Consider the following 21,600-nt stretch of genomic DNA (forward strand, 5'->3'; position numbering starts at 1 on the left):
GAGAGAGAGAGAGAGAGAGAGAGAGACACACACACACAGAGAGAGAGAGAGAGAGAGAGAGAGAGAGAGAGAGAGAGAGAGAGAGAGAGAGAGAAAGGGAAAGAGAGAGTGCCCGAGTGTTTGAGGATGCATACATGTGCTTAGATAGGGCCAGAACACTGTGTTGGGAGTTTTCCATCACTCTCTGCCTATTCTTCCGAGGCAGGGTAGGGTCTCTTCTTGAACCCAGTCCTCTTTTCTTCTAAACTAAGCTGAAGCCAACAAACCCTTGTCTACCTATCTCTACCTCCCTTGGTGCTAGGGTGGGAGCCAAAGTTATGTTTTAAGTTTTAATTACTGTGCCTATGAGATTTATAGAAGGAAAATGCCTCTGACCTATAAGCCCTTGCCCAGGGACAGATATTTTCTGAGGTGCTGGAGGCTGTTGTTCATGTGAGATAACAAGTCACATGTTTTCACTCCCCTAAACAAGTTTGTTGACCCAACTGAACTGGATATACCTAATGTAGGCAGGAGATATACATGCAGGAAGTTTGTCAAGATGTATTGGACTTGGTGGGAAATACATAGGTTTATGTGTTTGCCTTAGTAAACCTCTGCAAAATGTGACTTGTTGCCATTTTCTGAGAATCCCAGAATGGACCTGGCCAGAGTTCATCATTCAGGTCAATATTTAATTAAAGCTTGCTTCAATTTTGGCTCAAAACTGTGGTAGAGGTCTTATTCTTGCATGGTGGGATTAACATGAGGATTGCAGGTGTTTATATGCTGACCTGTTATGTGGTTGTGGGATCTTCACTCTGGTCCTCACAACTGAGGAACAAGCACTTAGTCACCAGGCTACATTTCCAGCCCTTCAACCCTATTTTGTCCCTCAAATTACCAGTCATTATTTTAAATATCAGTTCTCACAATGACTTCTCACTATTCTAAAACTAAAATCCTACCCCCACACCTTGGAAATCGTCAGCAGCCTCCTCCCTCTGGCTAGCATGCTTCCCCAACCATACTGTGGTTTTTGTCACTCAGACCTCAGCCCCCACAGCTTCTTCACAGAAAGCTTTCACCACAGTATCACTCCACCCACAGAGCCGGGCACCCACAGGGCCGGGCACCCACAGAGCCGGGCACCCACAGAGCCGGGCTTTAATGCTTTCTGAAGTTTTTATTAGGGTTCTCTTGTTCTCTACAGCATAAACTGCTGGGCAGAAACTAAAGTAGCCCCCTGGGGTTCATGTCTACATGTGTAAGATCTAAGTAATGTTTAAGACTTTCCATCATTGCCTCTTTCAAGGTATGAAAATGGATTCATACAAATGTATCCTTTCAAAGTTGGCCCAAGTTTCAAGTCCATTCACAAGTCTCTGGGAACCCAAAGTTGCTAACGAAATGATTGGCATTACACAGCACACACAGGACCATTGTTGAGGCAAAACTTCATGTGGGTGTTGTTGATGTGACGATCAAAAATGTTTGGTAAATATGAAAAAAAAAGACTTCATATCCATTCATATGTCATCTCGGTGAGATTCTGTTATATCAGACTCATTGACAGCTTGATTTATTTCCACATAAGTTGACTCTACCTAACGGTATCAGACAGACACCTCAATTACAGAAAAGTGAACTGCAGGCTAGTCCGACTGATTTTAGTCCAGTTTAACGGTAATTTTCTGATTTGAACAAACTCTGGAAACATCTGTATGTCAAAGCTGTATTTTTTACAGAGTAGAATTAATACAATGTCTGCAAATGTTAAGATGAATGTGATCAAGAAACACAAAATGACTTGAATATAAGTGTCACAAAACAAAAAAAATCTGCCAAAAAGCCCTCAATTCGGTTACCAGTACAATGAAATGTTCTTTCAGTTTACAGAAACATACAGCTTGCTTTGGTTAAATATTAACTAGAATAATCTATAACTTTGAGCTCCACAGTCCCATTTCTGTGACAATGTCTATTGAAAAGCAAAGCCTTGTGCTGAAAAAAAAAACTGAAGGAGTTTATAAAGCTCATTAATATGGTTACTAAAAGCCAGACATCATCACAAGGAGATGACACATTAGATTATTAGTTACCTGCAAAAAAAGAGAGCTGTGATACATCCAGCTCATCTTGCTTTTAGACAAGAGCAAGATGGAGGCAGCACTCCATCTGATATCCATGTACAGATAAGAAAATTTATCAACTTTGAAGGCTACGATGCCATGGAAATTATTTTTCTTGAATTTCACTCTTCATCTTGAAATGTACAAAGGAACTTTCTTACCATGTTTAGACAATTCTATCAGGGATATACGGAGGCTCAAAACCACATGATGTGGAGTGGAGAGATAGCTCATAGGTTAAGATGACGTGTTGCTCTTCCAGAGGATGCAGGTTCAATTCCTAGCACCCACTTGGAGACTCACAGTTGCCTGTAACTCCAGTCCCATGGGATCTGACACCCTTTTCTGGCCTCTTCAGGCATTGTCTTCATATGATAGACATATATGCAGTTGAAACACCCATACATATAAAACGAATAGTTAAAAAAAAATAAAACCCAACAACACACACGATATAGGAGAAACCATCACTCTCCTGTACAGGTGTGATGATGTCATCCGTACCTTCAACCAGAGAGATGGCATAAAATGGGAATGAGGCAAGCAGGAAGCCCATTGAAAATTCTCCTGTGGTACATCCACTTCTGAGCTTTCATTTTAAGGGGAATTGAAAAACCCAGTGGCAGAGGAAACAGTTAGGACCCAAGAAACACTGACAGCTCTGCAAGACATCCCCTGGGTTTGGGGAAACTGAGGCACTGGGGCCATGAACACAACCCTCTTGTCTCTCACTACAGTTACCTGCAAGTTGGTTTAGAGCAGACCTTTCAGCCCATGAATGATATCAGAGTTCATAGCTGGAATCATGGAAAAGTGATTTGTTTTCTCAATAAAAAGATCATACATGCTGGAAGTTGGTGTCCTCTTCATTCCTACAACCCATGTGGAGCTGCTGGGAGAGTAGGTTATCTGCAGTACCTGAAATGGACACTATCAGTATTCTCAACAGGAGCAGTACTGCCCCCTTGAGTGTGTTTTGATATTTGCAAAAATATTTTCCATAGCCACAATAAAAGGAGTTAAATGATCACATTGTGTCGTGTCACACATGATTTTCCTTAAATTAAAAAAATTCTCTCTCTCTCTCTCTCTCTCTCTCTCTCTCTCTCTCTGTAGGTGTCCACAGTGGCCAAAAGGGGTGATGGGTCCCTTGGAGCTGGAGCTATAGCTGTGTGAGCTGCCTGGTGTGGGGTACTGAAATCTAGATTCCTTTCAGTGAGTAGTGAGTACTCTTAATCCCTCAGCCATTTCTCCAGACCTCCTTTCCTATATTTTATATTCCTTGTGTGGACTACTACTGATCTTTTCATTTTTTAAGCCCAAACTTAGTCATGTTTGTTGTCATGCATAGGCATCAAGCAGTTCCATCCTAGCAAATAGCTGTGTCTGAACACACCTTCAGGGAGCCTGTATTATTATGTAACAAATTGATGTAATCTTCTCCTGACTAATGAGAATGAGTCTGTCTTTCCCTCTGAGTTCCCTGTTACAAATTATTTTCCTCTTATGTTGATTTTATTAGAATTATGAAATGATACCAACTTAATAAAGTCAAGGTATTTTACTCAACCTAAGTTACTAAGGAATAATGTTTTTATGAAAGGGAAGGCTGTTGGTGCGGGTGAAGACACGGACCTAGTTAACCATCGAGGTCTTCCATTTCTAAAGTCCTAAGGCTACTTGGTTCCTCCAATGCTGCTAAGAAGGGCAAAGGTCCATGTCACAGCCCGGTTTACACGCCACTCACACAAACTCATACCAACGTGGTTGTATTCTTCTAATGTGTCTACTTTGTATTTATCAGAGAGAATTAGTTTGGTTCCACTGTGCTAAGGAGCCCATGCTGAATAAGGGATGTAAATGCTGCTTCCCAACATAGCATCTTCACCCTGACCCATAATGCTGCTTCCCAACACAACATCTTCACCCTGACCCATAATGCTGCTCCCCAACACAGCATCTTCACCCTCACCCATAATGCTGCTCCCCAACACAGCATCTTCACCCTGACCCATAATGCTGCTCTCCAACACAGCATCTTCACCCTCACCCGTGCACTCTTCTTACCTAGCTTGACAAGACGGAGCATGGAGGTGTTGCTCCCTCTCTCGGTGCAGGCTGTGACAGAGAGGTTGTAGATGTCTCCTGGAGGCAGGCTGAGAATGGCAGTCATGACATTGCGTGTTACCTGCAAGATCATCAAGATTCGTGACTTCAGTGAGGACTCAATGAGCCAGCACCTCTCCCTTCCCAGCAAATCCACAGGTAGTAACTCCAGGGCTCTATCAAACAGCCCCTACTCTATGAGTTTACACTGCCACCTACAATTAACTTGATTATTGCTTGACTGGATTGTATAAATGAAAGCTGTCTTAAAGTGTACAATGCATATTAGCTTGAACAATTTTGAAATGTCTTCCCTTATTTGGAATAATCATTACTCTGCGTCACCCCCACATAGTCACAGCAGCTTTTAGAAAAGACATTTACTGTGTGGTTCCAGAGAAACCTAGTCATGCCTGTACCTGTTGACTCTACTTCCTGTCTTCTACAAAGCTAGAGGGGATCATATGGCCCAATTCTGACCAATGGATTGCAAGTGGAAGCCGCACGGGCAACTTAGAGTTTAGGGGGTGATGTCTCCTCTGTGTAAATGAGCATTCTACATAGCAGTGGATGGGGCACAGAAGAAAAAGACTAGGGGATCCCTCATCTTCTACTTTATTTTAATCCACTCTCTTTTTGTTTGTTTTGGCTGCAATAGTTTATCTGTTTCCTAACTAATACATGGTCAAAAAGCTTAGTAAAGCAGGGGAGAGTAAATCAACATTCCAAAGGCACTCAGATATTTAGGTATTGGGGATAAGTGGTGAACATATTGACATATGTTAGTGGGGTTTGTTTGAAAATATTTAGCATTCTGAAGAAAAAGCTCCCATTAGAACTTTGTTTACTGATTTTTGAGACAGGGTCTCACATGTAGCCTAGGATGGCCTTAAACTTGCTATGTGTTGAAGATGACCTTAAACTTCTTCTCATGCCCCCATCTCTTCAGTAACCACTACACTTAGTTCTCAAATCCCAACTTTAATTATAAGCGAGATCAGCACTAGTCATGATTTCAACTCCCTGTCAATGATCTAAAGGTAAGATTAAGGATTATCAAATACTCATGCAACCAACTGTTTGGGTGCCTGATATCAGGACTCAAAGAAACATACACTCTTTTTAATTTTTTTCTTCCCTTCTGCAACTACCATCCAATGCAGCATTCTAGAATGGGACAGATCAGTGGTGTCATCTCCATAGGTCCAACTGATGTACAGCAGGCTGTTGAAGTACTCCACGGAGGTGATATCTGGAGCCACGGGGGCTGCAAGGAAGGAAAGAGGTATAACTCAGAACAAGAGGCTAAGGACCAAGGTACTTCCCAGCAAAGCCCGAGATCCCAAATGAAGCTGACTTAGAAAATTTAACTTCACATGACTAGATCTCAGAAACAAAAATGGAGGTCAGTGGTCCAGGTTGGGCACTTGCTATATTAGACAACTTTACACATCTCAGACACGGTACAGCTGGATCTATCCTAGCCAGAGAGTATCAAGGGCTGCTCTCTAAATTACAGTTTCAAAATGCTTGAGATGTTTGATTGCTTGGGCATATTGGGTACATCACTCAGTAATAAACGACATTGTGAAGGTAATTATCGCAACAATCTTGGAAAATTTGGGGTCTGTAATACTAAACCTTTCATTGTGGTGCATTAAAGGTGCTTAGGAGACTAAAGAACATCAGGAGAGATGGGAAGAAGCAGAAGACAACCACGATGGAAGGACAGACAGCTGCCACTTCCCTAACATAATATGGTGACTTCATTAGCAGAATCAAGCCCTGTGCTGTTGTAGAATATTAGTTTAAGATGTATTACATTTGTTTATGCTGTGGAACATTTGTTTCATGATGCAAGATGTGTTGCATTCTTTTGTGTTGCATTTGTTTAACCCTGTGAAACTGTGTTACTTTGCCTAAAACACCTGATTGGCCTAATAAAGAGCTGAACAGCCAATAGCTAGGAAGAAGAGAGAAATAGGCAGGGCTGCCCAGGCAGAGAGAATAAATAGAAGAGAGAAGAGGGAGGAGCAAGAAAAGGAGGAGAAGAGGATACCAGGGGCCAGCCAGCCACAGCAAGCCATGGAGTAAGAAGGAAAGGAAGGCATATAGAATAGAGAAAGGTAAAAGCCCAGAGACAAAAGGTAGACGGGATAATTCAAGAACAGCTGGCAGAAACAAGCCAAGCTAAGGCTGCACATTCATAAGTAAGAATAAGTTCCCATGTGTTTAAGTGGGAGTTGGGTGGTGAGCCCCCAAAAAGTGAAGAGTGAAAGAAACCAACTACAGTGTGCTTTTCAGAAAGTGGGCTCTTAGTAAAGACAGACATAAGCAGTAAAGAAAGAATAGATTGTTAAAATCATGCCCCAAAGCTTAAGTCTAGCATTGAGGTTATTTCTTTAATTCATATTCTAACACTTTAAAATTAAAATGTAATTTAATTTAAAACGTAATTTTTGCCGAGGAAGAAAGTTTATTTAAACTTCATATCATATAAGCTCTGAGAGCATATTTTAATTATCTTTTAAAGTATCTTAAAATTCTGAAGTTTTAAGGAACGAATATACAATTAAATTAAAAATGCATGTGCGAATTGGCTGGAAAGCAAGCACTTCACCCCAAGACATGGTGTAAGATCAACCAAAGTCTTTAAAGTAAAATTTCTAGAAATCATAAGAATCATTTCCTTTAACAGGACACTAATAGGTGACATGGATTCTCAGTAGACAATTTCAAAACCTATTAGTTACTGAAGGAATTATAGCATGTGTGTGATTTACAACATCTGCATAATATCTACATGGAGCACATGTTTACCATCCATCTGTTTCTTGTGAAGTGTAAGCAGCCACTTCTTGTGTGTTTAACACAATCCCTATCAGCAATGCTCTCCCCTTCCTGTGTGTCCAACACAATCCCTAACTATCCCCAATGCTCTCCCCTTCCTGTGTGTCCAACAACACAACCCCTAACTATCCCCAATGCTCTCCCCTTCCTGTGTGTCCAACAACACAACCCCTAACTATCCCCAATGCTCTCCCCTTTCCCTGTGTCTAACAACACAATCCCTAACTATCCCCAATGCTCCCCCCTTCCCGTGTGTCTAAGAACACAATAACAATCCCCGATGCTCTACCTTCCCGTGTGTCTAACAGGACAACCCCTGACTATCAGTGATGCTCTCCCTGTTTGGAGAGGCGATGGAAACCTTAGGGCCAGGGTCTAGTGAGAGGAAGGAGGTGACTGGAGATTTGACCTGGAAGCATATGCTTTGCGCCAGGTCTCTTCCTCTTGCTCTGTCCGTTTTTCTTCCCAGATGCTGTAAGGTGAGCGGCTTTACTGCTCCAGATTGCTTCATACCGTGGTGTTCTGCCTCATTATATACCAAAACTCTAGACACCATGAGTTAAAAGAAAATTTTCCTTCTTATAAGTTTGTTGTCTTGGGATATTCTGTCATAGTAATGTTAAGACAAAAATGCCCGCCTCATATTCCATAATAATCTAATGCAGAGATATGCCTATGACTTCTTGATAGCCTCTTAATATATTCCAACACACTTCATCATCTGTAGATACCTGTAAATTGCTTGTTCAAAGGTTTTTTCCTTATAATCTGATTTTGGTGAGGGCAAGAAATACTCAAAACGATCAACCTAGGAGTATGTACCTACTCCTCCTCACAAGACTGTGCCTTCAGATTTGGTACTTGTTGCTTTAAAATTTTGCATATTGCCAAAGGCCACAAGATGTCACTAGCTGTTTATTAATTGTTATTTGGTATAGTAACATAATTACTATGAATTTGGCTTTCAGACAAGGTGCCTAACCCAGATAGTAGATTGAGGTCCGAATAAGTCATTTTTAATTTAAATGCTCTGTTTTTATTTCTTTTGGCAAGGGGATTACTGAGGACTGAACCACTGAACTCAGAGCTTCCTGCAACCTGGCAAGGGCTCTAACACTGGATCAGGCTGACTTTGACTTCACCCTGTAGGCCAGGCTGGCCTTGAACTTGTGATCCTCTTGTTCTACTTTTCCAAGTAGCTGGGATTACTGACCTGAACCTCTCGGCCCAGTTTGCTAGTTTCCTTTTACACCATACAATCTGATAATTTGGATTAAAATTCAAAACAAAGAAAAGCAGTGCATGAGAATCTCATTTTTAAAAAAATAAGATTCTTGTCTGAAATGGGAAATGAGTCAGGCAAAGAACTAAAGGGCTAGAATTTCAACTGGTTTAATATATAAATATACATACATATATATATGTGTGTGTGTGTGTGTGTGTGTGTGTGTGTGTGTGTGTGTGTGTGTGTAGTGTGTAAATGGACTTGCTCATGCATATGCATGCAGGGGCCAGAGGTAGAAAGGGATATCGTGTTATATTGTTCTCCACCCCCTTTTTTTTCAGTGATTAAAATCCTTCTGCTCCTGGAGCTCACCATGTCAGCCAGACTGGCTGGCCAGTGAGCCCTGAGATCTACCAGGCTCTCCAATGTTGGGATCACAGACACATCCAGCTTAGGTCCTTTGGGTCTGAACTCAGATCTTTGTCTGTGTTCAGCAAACACTTCACCCTCTGAGCTACCTCCTCAGCCATGCTAATATATTTTAATGATTTTTATGATATGGTTTAATTCTTACACTGTGCTATTACTAGACCCATTTTTCAGATGTGAGACTTGAAAACAGTTGTGATACAACTATAGACTTAATGTCAATTCGACTAAACTCTTCATTAGAAAAAAGTAAATTTTCAAAGATCATATTGTTGGAGATAATAAATTGGTCATCAAGGCAGATAGCTCATGGAGACAGATTATGTATTTGAACTTGACATATCCCATCTAAACTGTTGTAAACTTTGCTCAAACCCAGGCATGTCCTAATTTTATTTATATAAAAGATTTTGTTCTTATTTTTAATGACGTGTGTGTGTGTGTGTGTGTGTGTGTGTGTGTGTGTGTGTGTACATGGGGAGGGAGGTTGTGCATGTGAGTGCAGTGTCCAAAGAGACCAGAAGAGGGCGCCAGATCCCTCGGCACTATAGCTATGGGTGATTATGAGTCACCTGACAGGGATGATGGGAACTAAACCCAGGTCCCCAGCAAGAGCAGCAAGCATTCTTAACTGTGGAACCATCTCTTCAGCTCCAGGTCATCATTTTAAAAGGCACACTGTGCTACTGCAGACAGAACCCCAACTCTTGTTAATTCACTATTACTGCTGCCAAGACTCTGTGAAGAAGATAGTCTAATCCATTAACTTTTTGCTCTATGGGCTTGTGGACAGGATCTTGGATAGTTCTGTTGCTGATAAAAAGTTCAAAATCATTAAGATGATTCACCCAAGTGTGTGCAACCAGAGATGAGCAGAGCAAGGTCAAAGCCATGTAGCAGGAATCTTAAAAGTTCTTATTAATAAAATCAAGCCTGAGGCCAATTATTGGGGTGGATTCTGGAAGATCAGAGAGACAGAGCAAGCCACAGCTACCACACCTTACCAACTTCTCAGACTGGAAGCCTCTGAGTCCTCATCCAGAATGGGCCTCAGCTGAATTGTTGCTTGAAAGCCTGAATGCTTAACTAGCCAAATGCTTCTAGGTTCTGGTCCTCACGCCTTATATACCTTTCTGCTTTCTACCATCACTCCCTGGGATTAAAGGCTCGCTTTCTGGGATTAAAGGCATGAGTCACCATGCTTGTCTGTATCCTTGAACAGATGGATTTCTGCCTCTGGAATGCTAGGATTAAAGGCGTGTGCTACCACTGCCTATCCTAAGTATCTAGTGGCTTTTCTGTTTTCTGACCCCAGATAAGTTTATTAGGGTACACAATATTTTGGGGAACATAATACCACCACAAAGCCAAGTCTTTTTAAAGGTCGTTGTCCCGTCTAGGGAGGAAAGGGCACTCATTCTCTGAAAGCAAATGTCCATAAAGCTAACCTATACGAATTAGTTCTATAGTGAATTTAATGATAGTTAAACATGAGCTTATTGATAGAGTTTGAGAGCTGACCATAGAGTTTACCTAGTGATTGGTACTGCTTCCTCTGCCAGGATTGTCTCACTCACCCCTTCTAATATGTCTGTTGGCGTGTGGGTCAGAAAGTGCACTGGATAGTGGCATGCCATAATTCATCACCTCCACTGTTTGTCCAATAGAGCTCTACGTCCAGAGAAAGTTCTTGAACAATGTTAGTCCAAACAACAAGGGTCTAGTGCTTTTTTATTTTTAAGATTTACTTTATTTTTGATTCTGTGTATGTATGTATCTGTGTAAGGTTATGTGCATGTGAGTACAGGTATCTATGGAGGTCAGAAGAGGGCATCTAGTCTACAGAGCTGGAGTTCCAGGTGGTTGTGAGCCACCTGGCTTGGGTATAGAGACCTGAACTCAGTTTCTCTGGAAGAGCAGCAAGTGTTCTTAACCACTGGGCCACTTCTCCAGCCCCAAGGTTAGTGCTTCCTTAAGTGAATTTTCCATTTTCATTGTTTTCTAAAATTGTTGATGTAACTACACAATTTAAGGCTTTGGAGGGACTAAGACTGACTTAATTTAAGCACCTAAACTTTGTGCCATTATATTCTGCTTAGTAGTTTGTTCAATAGAGAAGTTGCCATTGGTTGCAATGGTAGGCATTCCACATCATCCTCTTCTGTGTCTTGCACAGACCTGAGGCGTGGGGAAGTTAGCTTGCTCATGTTCACAGTGACCCGAGGCAATGCCCCAGTGATATGAATGCCTCTTAGACGCCTGTAGCGGACTCTAGGACCATCAGTCGGTGAGTGCAGACATGGAGTAAGAACAAGGAGATGAAGCACTCTCACAGATGTGATGACCTAATGTGTAACATCCATCAAGTGGGCAGGGGAGGCTGAAAGCTCCGTTTGCAGCTGCCAGCTCTGTTCTGATCGATTCTGGCTGGAGAGCCCATGTCAAGGGCAGTGACTGCAAATGAATAAAAGTCAAAGGCAGGAACTGTGGATTTTAAAATCATACTTTCAGTTTTAACACTGATCAACTAAATCATGAAAGACCAGAATCAAGGATGTCTCTTTCATGAAGATGCCAAGTCAGTGATGAATGACTGGTCCCTTCTGGTCATGTGATCCTTTGATTCCTGCTCAAGATGGCATTCTGTCATAAGACCCTTTCCTCCAGTACTCACCTGTTATGAAGCTGATGGTGGAACTGTCACAACAGCTCATTTCTGGATCTCCCCATGTCACCATGGTTACCCGGAAGTTGTAGTACCACGCTGGCAATAGATTTGCTATTCTCTGGATAAGGATGGGGGAAAATCAGGAGACAATTGACTAGGAGGAAAACAGTATTTATGGAGTTGATTTACATTCCTTGGGTCACGATAAACATTAACAAACCATTTTTTTGTTTTCTTTTTCTACATCTTTAGAATTACTTTTGAAGTGAAATGAGCCATAAATGAAATGAAATGAGATATATATAATTTTAAAAGATGATTCAGAGACAGATAAATATGGGTATTACTTCACCATTTCCAAGGTTATACTGCACAATGAAGTTCCACTTATTTATAAGTGTCTGCACACATTTATTTCCCTGCTTCCAGGATAACAGAATAGTATTCTAGCGTGATGACAAGCAGCAATTGTATGCTTCATGTGTCATGTGTAGGTAGCCAACATTTTGCAAAATGAATCTGGTCTCAGAAAGAGCAATTATTACCTAAGCTTTGAAAGCTGTTTCCAAAGGGTTAGCAATATAGGTATTTAACAATCTGTACATGCCAAGAGGAGTCACAGCTAGAGACTGACAGTGTCAGTCAACTGCTGAAGAGCAGGGGGAAACCTCTTGTGTTGATCAGAAAGTCAGTATGGGGTGGTTCTGCTCTGATTTGAAAAAATTCATTAAGAGAAAAATACCAGCAGGGGTGAAAGGTAGTTGCATAATTCCCCCCCCCCCCCCCGTGTGTGTGTGTGTGTGTGTGTGTGTGTGTGTGTGTGTGTGTGTGTTTGTATGTGTGTCTCTCCCTCTCTCCCTCTCTCTCTCTCCAAAGACAAAGACAGAATCTAAACCTAAGAGAAAAGTAAAGCCTTGGACTAGCAACCAAACAAAAAGCAAGAGTGGCCCGAGTGCTTGCCTTCACGCCATCCCAGCACTTTCAAGGAAGTTCATGGTCATCCTTGAATATATGAGGCTGTCTCAGAAACAGTAACACAGGACAAAACTAAATTAAACTTCTTTGGCTATTTGAGGCTGTCTCAAAAACAATAACACAGAACAAAATTAAATTAAACTAAATAAAAACCAACAACAATTAAAAATAAACAATAACCCAGGGCCTTGAAAACAGCTGGTTATCTATGCTTACTTCCAAAATGACCTAATTTACAGATGACTTTCTCTGACATACTTGTGACACAGGCATGACCATTTACACTGGAGTGCACCAGCTCGCTAGGGAGGATTACCACGGATGCTGTTAAGGAGACAGTCGCTGCTATTTCGTAGTAGGTTGTCCACTCTGAGGTCATGGTGGTCGGGTTGAAATAAAACATTTCAACCACATATTTTCTGAAGACTCCCAAGTAAGGTCGGGTCCAGCTCAGCACTACTGCTGTGGGACCCAAGGGGTAGAGCATCAAATCCTTTATCCCAGTGGGAACTAAAGGAGGAAGGGGTAGAGAGTAAAGAGAGAAAATGAGGAGGGGACATTAGTGTCTTCACAATGGCTTCAAAACTGAACAATCAGGACTATCATTTTCTTAACACCATCCTGAAAAATCAAAGTAAATATATTTACCTCCGACTCTTTCTCCTATGTAGTAAACACAGGGATGTCTTCCAAATATACAATTCTGCTTATTTGATGTAGTCAGTCCTTCACATCAGCAGGTACTAGAATCCATTGATTTAATTCAATGAACAATGGGCGTAGCCTTTGTGGATGGATTTAATATGCCCTATGGACTGCCCTCTAAGCCTTACTGTTGAGTGTGTGTGTAATCACACACACTAAATCCACATCCTCAATCTCCCACAAAATTGTATCTAAAAATGAGGTCTTCTAAAAGTTACCTCTTTCTAAACAGCATAATAAACGTTGTGTAGTATTTGTACTGTACTAGATGTTATAAAAGATTAACTCAGCCATGGCTGAAGTGTAAGGGAAGGCAGCAAGAACTACAGCATCTGCCTTTGGGCTTCAGCCCCGTGTGTGGGAAGGCATTCCCTGGAAGCTATCTCCCATAAATATTGAAAAGCTTAAGAAAAAAGAAAAAGAAAAGCTTATAGTCTAACGCAGGGATATTGAGCACACCCTCATGACGCTCCCACATGTAATGAATTCAGCCTGAAGACCGCATCTTTTCCTCCAGTAGTCTGGTAAAGATAGATCATTATTTCTGTGGCTAACAACTTACCAATGGCAAATGTCACCGGATCAGAAGGTGGCCCAATCAAAGGGCCTTTCCTTAGGTACATCACAACCTGGTACTGGGCACCGGGAACCAGATTCTCAATAACAGGTTTGCTTGAGTTCACCTTAAATCAAACACCCAAAAAGATTTATGTAGAGCTAGGCTTTCAGAGCATGGCACAAAAGCCACACGAAGTTGCTAGAGTGTGACAACTGACTCGAAATTCAGTATCTTTTCCTCATGCTGAGGAAGGTTAGATTTCAAAATTAGGATGATTTATAGTTTATGTGAGTTCGGAAGGAGACCCAGGACATTCAAATTCCGTGACTGGATTTAATATGTCCCATGGGCTGCCCTCTATGCATCACTGTCAATTGTAACCACACACACTAGAGCCACATCCCCCCAGAACCATAATCAAATCAGGAATATCATGAGGGCAGGCTGACATCCTAAATTGTAGTGTCAGCTGATGACATGCCAAGATCAGTGCAAAATTGTCTTTAGTCTCTCATCACTTAGAAGCATATAATATCTAATTATAGAGATGGAAATGACCTAAGAGATTATCTGTTCCGATTTCTGATTTAATAGATAGAAAAGCAAAGCCAGAGAATGGCCAAAGTCAGATTCACCATTGGGAGGAGAAGTCCAGTGTTGTGACCTCTCATCTGCACTCGGGGCAGGTCAAGGTACAGCCGTGAGCACTCTGCAAGTCTATTGCAACCTTATAAAATGATGTCATAGAGAGCATTGTCTCAGTTATTTTGTATTGGTTATGTGACCAGTGTAATTCAGAGAGAAATAGTATCAGCATACACTGAACAAAGTGGATTTATTAAAAATGAATGTGGGCATATACGGGGTTGACGCTTCAATTCAAGGTTAAGAAGTGAGTGGGTTTAATGTGAATGTGTGTACATTGTGCGTGTGTGCACACGCACATTTGTATGAAGTGTATGTGTGTGCCTGTGCACCCATGTTTTGTATGTGTGGAGGCCAGAGCTATTTTCAGGTGTCTTTCTCCATCACTGCACATTATCTTTGAGACAAGGTCTTTCACAGAACCTGGTACTCACCATTGCCTAAACTGGCTAGCCAGCCTCTGCCTCCCAGAGCTGGGATTACAGGGCTCTGTTACCTTGTCTGGCTTTTTGGGAAGGGTCTAAGGATCTGCCTCTGTCCGTGCACTTTTGTGTCAGGTACCTTACCCTCGGAGTTACCTCTCTAGTCCCAGCTTTGATGTTAGTGCTTCCAATATTCAAGACAGTTTAACTTTGTGAGACAGACTAATTCTCTTCAGATTGCTTGAAATAAAATTCCAATTCTATTAGTATAAACACAAGGCTTTATTTATACTTTACTTACAACTGTCATCTTTGTTTCCTTATTATTCTAATATAAGTGATAACATATCTTAGAGTTGTGGGATGCTTAGACCAGACCATAAGACACATTAACTCTTAGGATCAATTGTTTTGGCTTCTGGGGTACGTAAAATGGAAAAAAATTCTACAGGAATGAACTAAATTGATGGATAATGATTTCATTGGCAATTTGAGCTGTGTTTTTTAAGTCTCATTAAAATTTTAAGGATAAACAGTACTCGTGACATGAATTTCAATGTTGTGTTTCAGAAGCTGGTATGTGTATTAGATATATCATAATTTGGTTAGAGTACAGCCTACCCAATGGGCGTGGCAATTAGAGAGGATTATGCTAGACTAGTTAATTAGTCCCTTCCCCTTCTTTGCCTATTTACACCCTTTTATGGTAGTATTTTACCCATATCTAGATTTATTTACCAGAAGACTTATAGTCAAAGTTAGCCAGCATGACTCTCATCTAAAGAGACAAACTTGTGAACAAAATTATATGCTGGACATGGTGGCACATTGCAAAATCCTAATACTTTGGGAGGTAGAGTCAAGGAACATTAGGAGTTCAAGGCCATCTTAAACTATATGGTATGTTAGAGACCAGCATGGGCTATGTGAAATTCTGGTCTCTGAAAATAAAGTAAAAATAAAGAGAGACAGTGCATGTTGTGCATGACAAAACAATACTGCTTTATTAAAATTGCATTCTATGTGACAGAACTAATGTTTACTCAGTGGATCAGTTGTTCATTCAACACGAGAGCAAATGCAACAGACTGGCATCTTTCTTCTCCTTTCCCACAAGTCTCAGCATTCTAGATTACTCTCTTACATATGCATAACAACCTGCTGTTGAACCACATGTGTGGGGGATGTTAGCCACATTGCCAAAGAGTTCTATTTTTGCTATGACAGAGCATTTTAGACATGTGACACACTTGTAGATGCTCAGTTGGCTCTTTAATCACTCATGTTGCTATTTAGAATATTTAGACCAACGTAAGACGCAAACTGTGCAGGTTGTTCCAGGATGATGTTGTCACTCTTCTGATTTAACAATATTTGAGGCAGCACTTTTCTAACTGTTCGTGAACACTTGAGTCACAGCCACTTAAATACACAGCAGTCATAAACCCACCCTAGGGACATGATGCCTTTTAAATGGAGTAGAAACGCGGAAAAAAGTCATATTGCTTTACAAAAACGACAGGAGGACAATGTCACTGCAAACTACCTGTCTTTATAGAAAATATTAGAAACATCAATCCACCTACCCCTTGGATCCATAAATACCTGTTGAGGTGTAAACCTGTATTTACACCTTAATTCTCTGTTGTGGAATGTTCCTTCACACTGTGTGAAGATGTGTCACTGTGATTGGAGCTGAATGGCCAATAGCTGGGTAGGAAGAGGTTAGGCAGGACTTCCGGGGACAGAGAGGTCTCGGGGAAGAAGAAAGGCAGGGTTGCCAACTGGATGCAGATGAAGTAAAACATGCAGGAGTGGAGGTAAAAGCCATGAGCCACGTGACAGCACATAGATTAACAGAAATGGGTTACTTTAAGTTATAAGAGCTAGTTAGAAACAACCCTAAGCTAACTAAGGCTGAGCTTTCATAGTTAATAATAAATCTATTGTTGCTTTTTTTGAGCTGGCAGGCTAAAGATAAATCTGTCTACAACACGCCTGTGCCATTTTTTCTAATTAATTAATCACTAGCCAACAAACCACTCAATATTGAATTGATGAATATAATATAAATTAATATATTAATAAATATAATATGATATATGATGTGTGATTAATATAATAACAAATATAATAGTTAACAAATCTTTCCACTTAATTCACATCCATTCTATAATTATTTTTATCCTTTGCTGGCTTACTCTTTAATCTCAGTGACTCCACTACATTCAATATGTCTCCCCCAGGGCACTGGCTCTGCCTGTCCCTAATGAGCTAAACGCACAAGAGCAAAAACAGTAAGGAGAGCAGTTGGAAGAAACACAGCAGTCTGCTAAGCAGTGGGTAGGATGCGATGGGCATGAAGGTCTCCCCAAGTCTGGGGTGGTCCTACTTCACCCTTATGATGCTTTCCTTGTTAGCTCTTTAGTGTACATTCATTCCAGTCAGTGGCCTTTCTGTTCCGAACCCAGAGAGACACTCCATCACTCTCCCCTGAACTGAAGGACACCCAGCTAAGCCCAGAGAGCAACACAAGTTGATCCTTCCTTCCCTTTTTTTTAGTATCCTTCAGACACTATCTTAGACTCAGCATTGTTTACCCTTATTAAAACCCTCTGAGGTAGGATTGATTTCTCCCAATATCACAGACGATGACATCAAGAAGTACATGAAGGGTTATAATAGTTAAGGGTATACTTCCGTCCCTCTCAGAGGACCTTGGTTCAATTCCTCACATTTAGGTGATGCTGTAGTTGGTGCTCTAGACTCTCAAATTGGCTCTCTCTACCCCGTTCCTACCCCACAAGGCAGTGCAAACTGTCCACAGGACCACCTGTGAGGACAGAGCATCCTGGGGAGTGGGTCCTGCTTTGTCGCCAGCAGCTCTGTGGCTCCCAGGAGGTTCCCTTACATATTCTGCCTCCCAGGCCCATCCTTTCTTCCTTCACACAGTTGAAAGGCTGATATGTCCATCCATCTGCTTTTGTTTCGTTATTATGCACTCGAGCAAACAGTTAAACAGCATTCATGAACCAAGGCAGATCCAATATAAGAATGAATATGGATGCATATGTCTCCTGTGGCACTCATATCCCTATTCTGACATCAGCGATAGTGTGCTAAGTCTTTTGAGAAGATGCTCAGGGCACATTTACTTTGGATAATTAAGAAGATTTCTTATAGAACACAGATTAAATAGTGATTTCATGTTCAGCATCTCTATGAATGAATAGCTCCAGAATGGTTGTAAGTGGGATTCATTTCCATGCAAGCTCATATGAAGAATATGTGCTTCTGATCAGGACAAATGGAAATCATTGTAAGCAGTCTATTGAGGAGGGAGACCAGGCTGTACCCTTCATGAAATAAGGACTCAGGTCTAATTTGTTCATCTCCAGCACTCCACACAGACAGCACTTTACATACAGAGTCACACAGATATCAGTGGATGCTGATGGACAAAGGACAGACAGTAGCAGAGTATCTCAGGGAACGTCCTGGCAACATGAGGAGCAATCCTTTACAGACTGTAATGATGATGATTAGACACAGCTTCAGCAAACCCAATCTCAAAACGCAAAATCCGAAATGATCCAAGATCTGAAACCTTTTGAGCCAGCATAGCGAACTTCACATCATAAATGTTTATGTCATGAGCAAACTTATTAAGATATCGCTTAAAGCTGTCTTCTGATTATGTGTCGGGTTATATATGAAACACAGATGAATGTTTTGTTTATACTACGGTTGAACCCCAACATAGCTCATTATGTACACACAAATATTCCAACCCCCACCACAGCTCCATGTCTGAAATACTTCTGAGCCCAAGCATTTTGGATAAGTAATTTTATCCTGTATTTGACTCGGGACCACTTTTATTTTAGAGCTACAGGCAAATCAATGTTCTGTGTCTGGATTTACATGACACAGAGGACTTCATGTTTGTAGCATGTGCTTTGTCAACTGCGCCATCTACCCAGCTTCTCTTGAGACTGAAAAGAAAGCATTCACTAATTTACTTATTTATGATTTATTTATGCATGTACCCATGTCTGTGTGAGTGTAGTAGGCACACATATTTTTTGGGGGGACACCATGCATACCTGTGCCCATGGCAGCTAGAAGATGTCATGGGAGCTCTCAGAGTGGGCATTACTGGTAATTTCTTGATGCCTGGCTTGTTATGTGGATCCTAGGTCCTGAACTCAGGCCCTCATGATTGCACAGGCACTGAGTGCTTTTAGCTGATGAGCTATCTCTGCAGTCCTCTGGAGACATTTTGAATTCAGTTTTCCCATCTGAAAATTATGTGTAAGTGCATATATGGTGTGTGTGTGTGTGTGTGTGTGTGTGTGTGTGTGTGTGTGTGTTGGGACCATGGGTCATGGATACTGAGGTTACAACACTATGACAATCCCCAGAAAGTCTTGTGTTAATTGAGAGGACACCTGGAATGCTGGGCTGCTTCTCACACTCTTAAACATCAGCCTCCTTGTCCATCCATAATCCTAATGGGCTTAATGTTATGTTTCGAGAGAATGGTGTGAGGATCCAGTTGGACAGGTCTTTTCTGGATTATTTATAACTTACAGTATCTATAAGAACCTTTGCTTTGGGCTCCCAGGAGAAAGATTCATAATCTGTTATATTAGAAGGGGCAAGAAGGAAACGTACCAAATGTACCTTGGACAGTTGAGTTCCAGGTCACTGTCTGTGAAGGAGATGTGTTTTCCCACCCGGGTAAAGTCAGTTATGTTGGGTACGTTCAGGGAAGGAAACTAATGAGCTGAAAAAGGAGCCGCGATTGCTAGCTAATCGGTTTATCATATTTTCTCCTTAATTTGATGGAGTCAAGGGGTGGGTTCAGCCTCTAGGAATGGCTTATCTCAGCATTCTGAAGCTTTTAGTTCTCCAAAGTCCATGGCCCAAATCAATCTTATCAACTTAAAATTTCTCACTCTTTGAATTTCACAGATGCCTAACTTTCCCAAGAGGAATGGATATGTCTCAGATGGTCAACACTGAAATAGATGTCACCCCCACCACCTCTAGGGAAGAAAACAAAATCTAGATTTTAGGGAACTAGCACATGGCCCCCGCACTAATGATTGGCTGTAGGTGTCCGTGTCTAGCCAATCACGAGGCCACTAATTTGCATATCCTTTCTGCCTGCCCTATTCCTCCCTGTGGCTGTTTGGGTCCCTTTTATCCTTCAAAACTCTTAGTTAGGATTGGTGAAGAGAAGACTGTTAGAGTTTACAAACTTTAGCTTTTAAACGTGTTTTATTGAGTCCACGTTACTTTCAAAGTTACAACAGAAGTGGGAAAATGCAGTGAACACCAAACCCCTCTAAGAGGCTTCTGCTCGCCTGTCTCCTCCCTAGGCAAGGATTTCTTCGACAACTTTTGATACTTCTGCCTCACAATCCATAATAGGATACGGCGAGGCCCTCCTTTTGTGAACTCGGAAGCATCATCAACTGCTAGTCTGGGCTTCTGAAATGAGGCTCAGTCATTCTGCACTCGTTTTTGGTTATTCTCACTAGGTCGTGACAGCGCTGTTCTGCAAGACTGGGATGCTTCAAACTGACCTCCGGCTCCAACATCTCTCCAAGCTCTTGACCCACAGTAGGCACTCAGCAAAGTCTCTTGAGTAGGAAATGGAAGGGATGGGAATGTGTTCCCTGAGAAAGGGGAAGAAGAGAAGTGAACTAACCAGGCCTGCCCACTCATTTCCTGACTCCTGGGGTGGCTCCTGCTGATGTCACTCCCCACACACCCGAGGAGAACTCTGCAAGGCTTGGGGGAAGTGTCCATCTTGCATCACCTCAGGCTGAGTTTCAAGCGGCCTTCAGGGACTTGGTGGTGTGTTTGTCCTTGTTCGTCTTACCTGGGTACAATACTGCTTCTCCAGCCGCTGGCTCTCCTTCTGTTTCTGGCAGGTCAGTGACACCACGGACACAATGGTGCTGTTGTAGTTCTCCTGGGAAGATGTCCACGACATCAAGGCTGTAGTTGAGCTTAAGACATGGACACTCACGTGCTGTGGCTTCTCAGTCAGCTCTTCAATCCACTCTCCTGTGGGGCCTGGACATTGCAAATCACAATAAAAGGGAGTTGTATACTGAGCTGGTTGAAACAGAAGATTCTAGATTTAATGGTCATTATGTGTTGTTGTTGTTGTTGTTGGTGGTGGTGGTAGTGTGTGTGTGTGTGTGTGTGTGTGTGTGTGTGTGTGTGTGTGTCCCCGACCGTCCTTACAAAGAGACTCAGAGGAAGACTAGCACTAGCTTGATTGCTCTGTCCACCTTCTGGCAGCTATACATCCCTCAATTCTACCTCCCCACCCCCACCCCCGGCCCAAGCAATCATAGTGTCAGCAGCAACACTAATAAAAACAAGCTCAATTTCAGTTGTCAGGAACATCTGAGAATATTCCAGTGAAGTCTTTATCAGAGAGAGGGTGTGACACTGTGGCATTTCATCAGTGTTTATAATTACTCTACTAGGGGGATCTTGTATAACCCAGGAGCACCAGCCCAGGGATAGCACAACCCTCTGTGGGCTGGGCCCTCCCACTAATTGAGAAAATGTCCTGCAGCTGGATCTCATGGGGACATTTCCTCAACTGAGGTTCCTTCCTCTCTGATGACTCTAGCTTGTGTCAAGTTGACACACAAAACCAGTCAGTACAGATATCCAGCGTCCCATAAATTGGGTGTGGTGGTGCACATCTGTAATCCCAGTACTTGGAAGGTGAAGATAAGAAGATCAGCAATTCAACATCCTCTTCAGCTCCATAGTGGGGTTGATGGTAGCCTGAGTTAGCTACATGAGACTCTTCTCAAAAGTGAAATATATGCATTGATAAATATAAGTAAACAAAAAAATACGAGATCCAT

General features: G+C 41.8%; 1 protein-coding gene across 2 annotated transcripts in view; it reads right to left on the reverse strand.

The window, feature by feature from the left end:
* The window catches only part of Ptpro (protein tyrosine phosphatase receptor type O), a 209,692-nt gene that overhangs the window by 56,520 nt on the left and 131,572 nt on the right, over nt 1–21,600 (reverse strand). For both annotated transcript variants that reach the window (XM_028872180.2, XM_028872179.2), the window contains exons 7-12: nt 20,589–20,785; nt 13,632–13,752; nt 12,681–12,874; nt 11,396–11,507; nt 5,333–5,484; nt 4,179–4,299 (exon numbers count right to left, since the gene is read on the reverse strand). In XM_028872180.2, the coding sequence (XP_028728013.1) occupies nt 4,179–4,299; nt 5,333–5,484; nt 11,396–11,507; nt 12,681–12,874; nt 13,632–13,752; nt 20,589–20,785 (897 nt within the window). The remainder of the gene's footprint in view (nt 1–4,178; nt 4,300–5,332; nt 5,485–11,395; nt 11,508–12,680; nt 12,875–13,631; nt 13,753–20,588; nt 20,786–21,600) is intronic.

Source organism: Peromyscus leucopus, chromosome 3 (genome assembly GCF_004664715.2).
Source record: "Peromyscus leucopus breed LL Stock chromosome 3, UCI_PerLeu_2.1, whole genome shotgun sequence".
Taxonomy (NCBI): Eukaryota; Metazoa; Chordata; class Mammalia; order Rodentia; family Cricetidae; genus Peromyscus; species Peromyscus leucopus.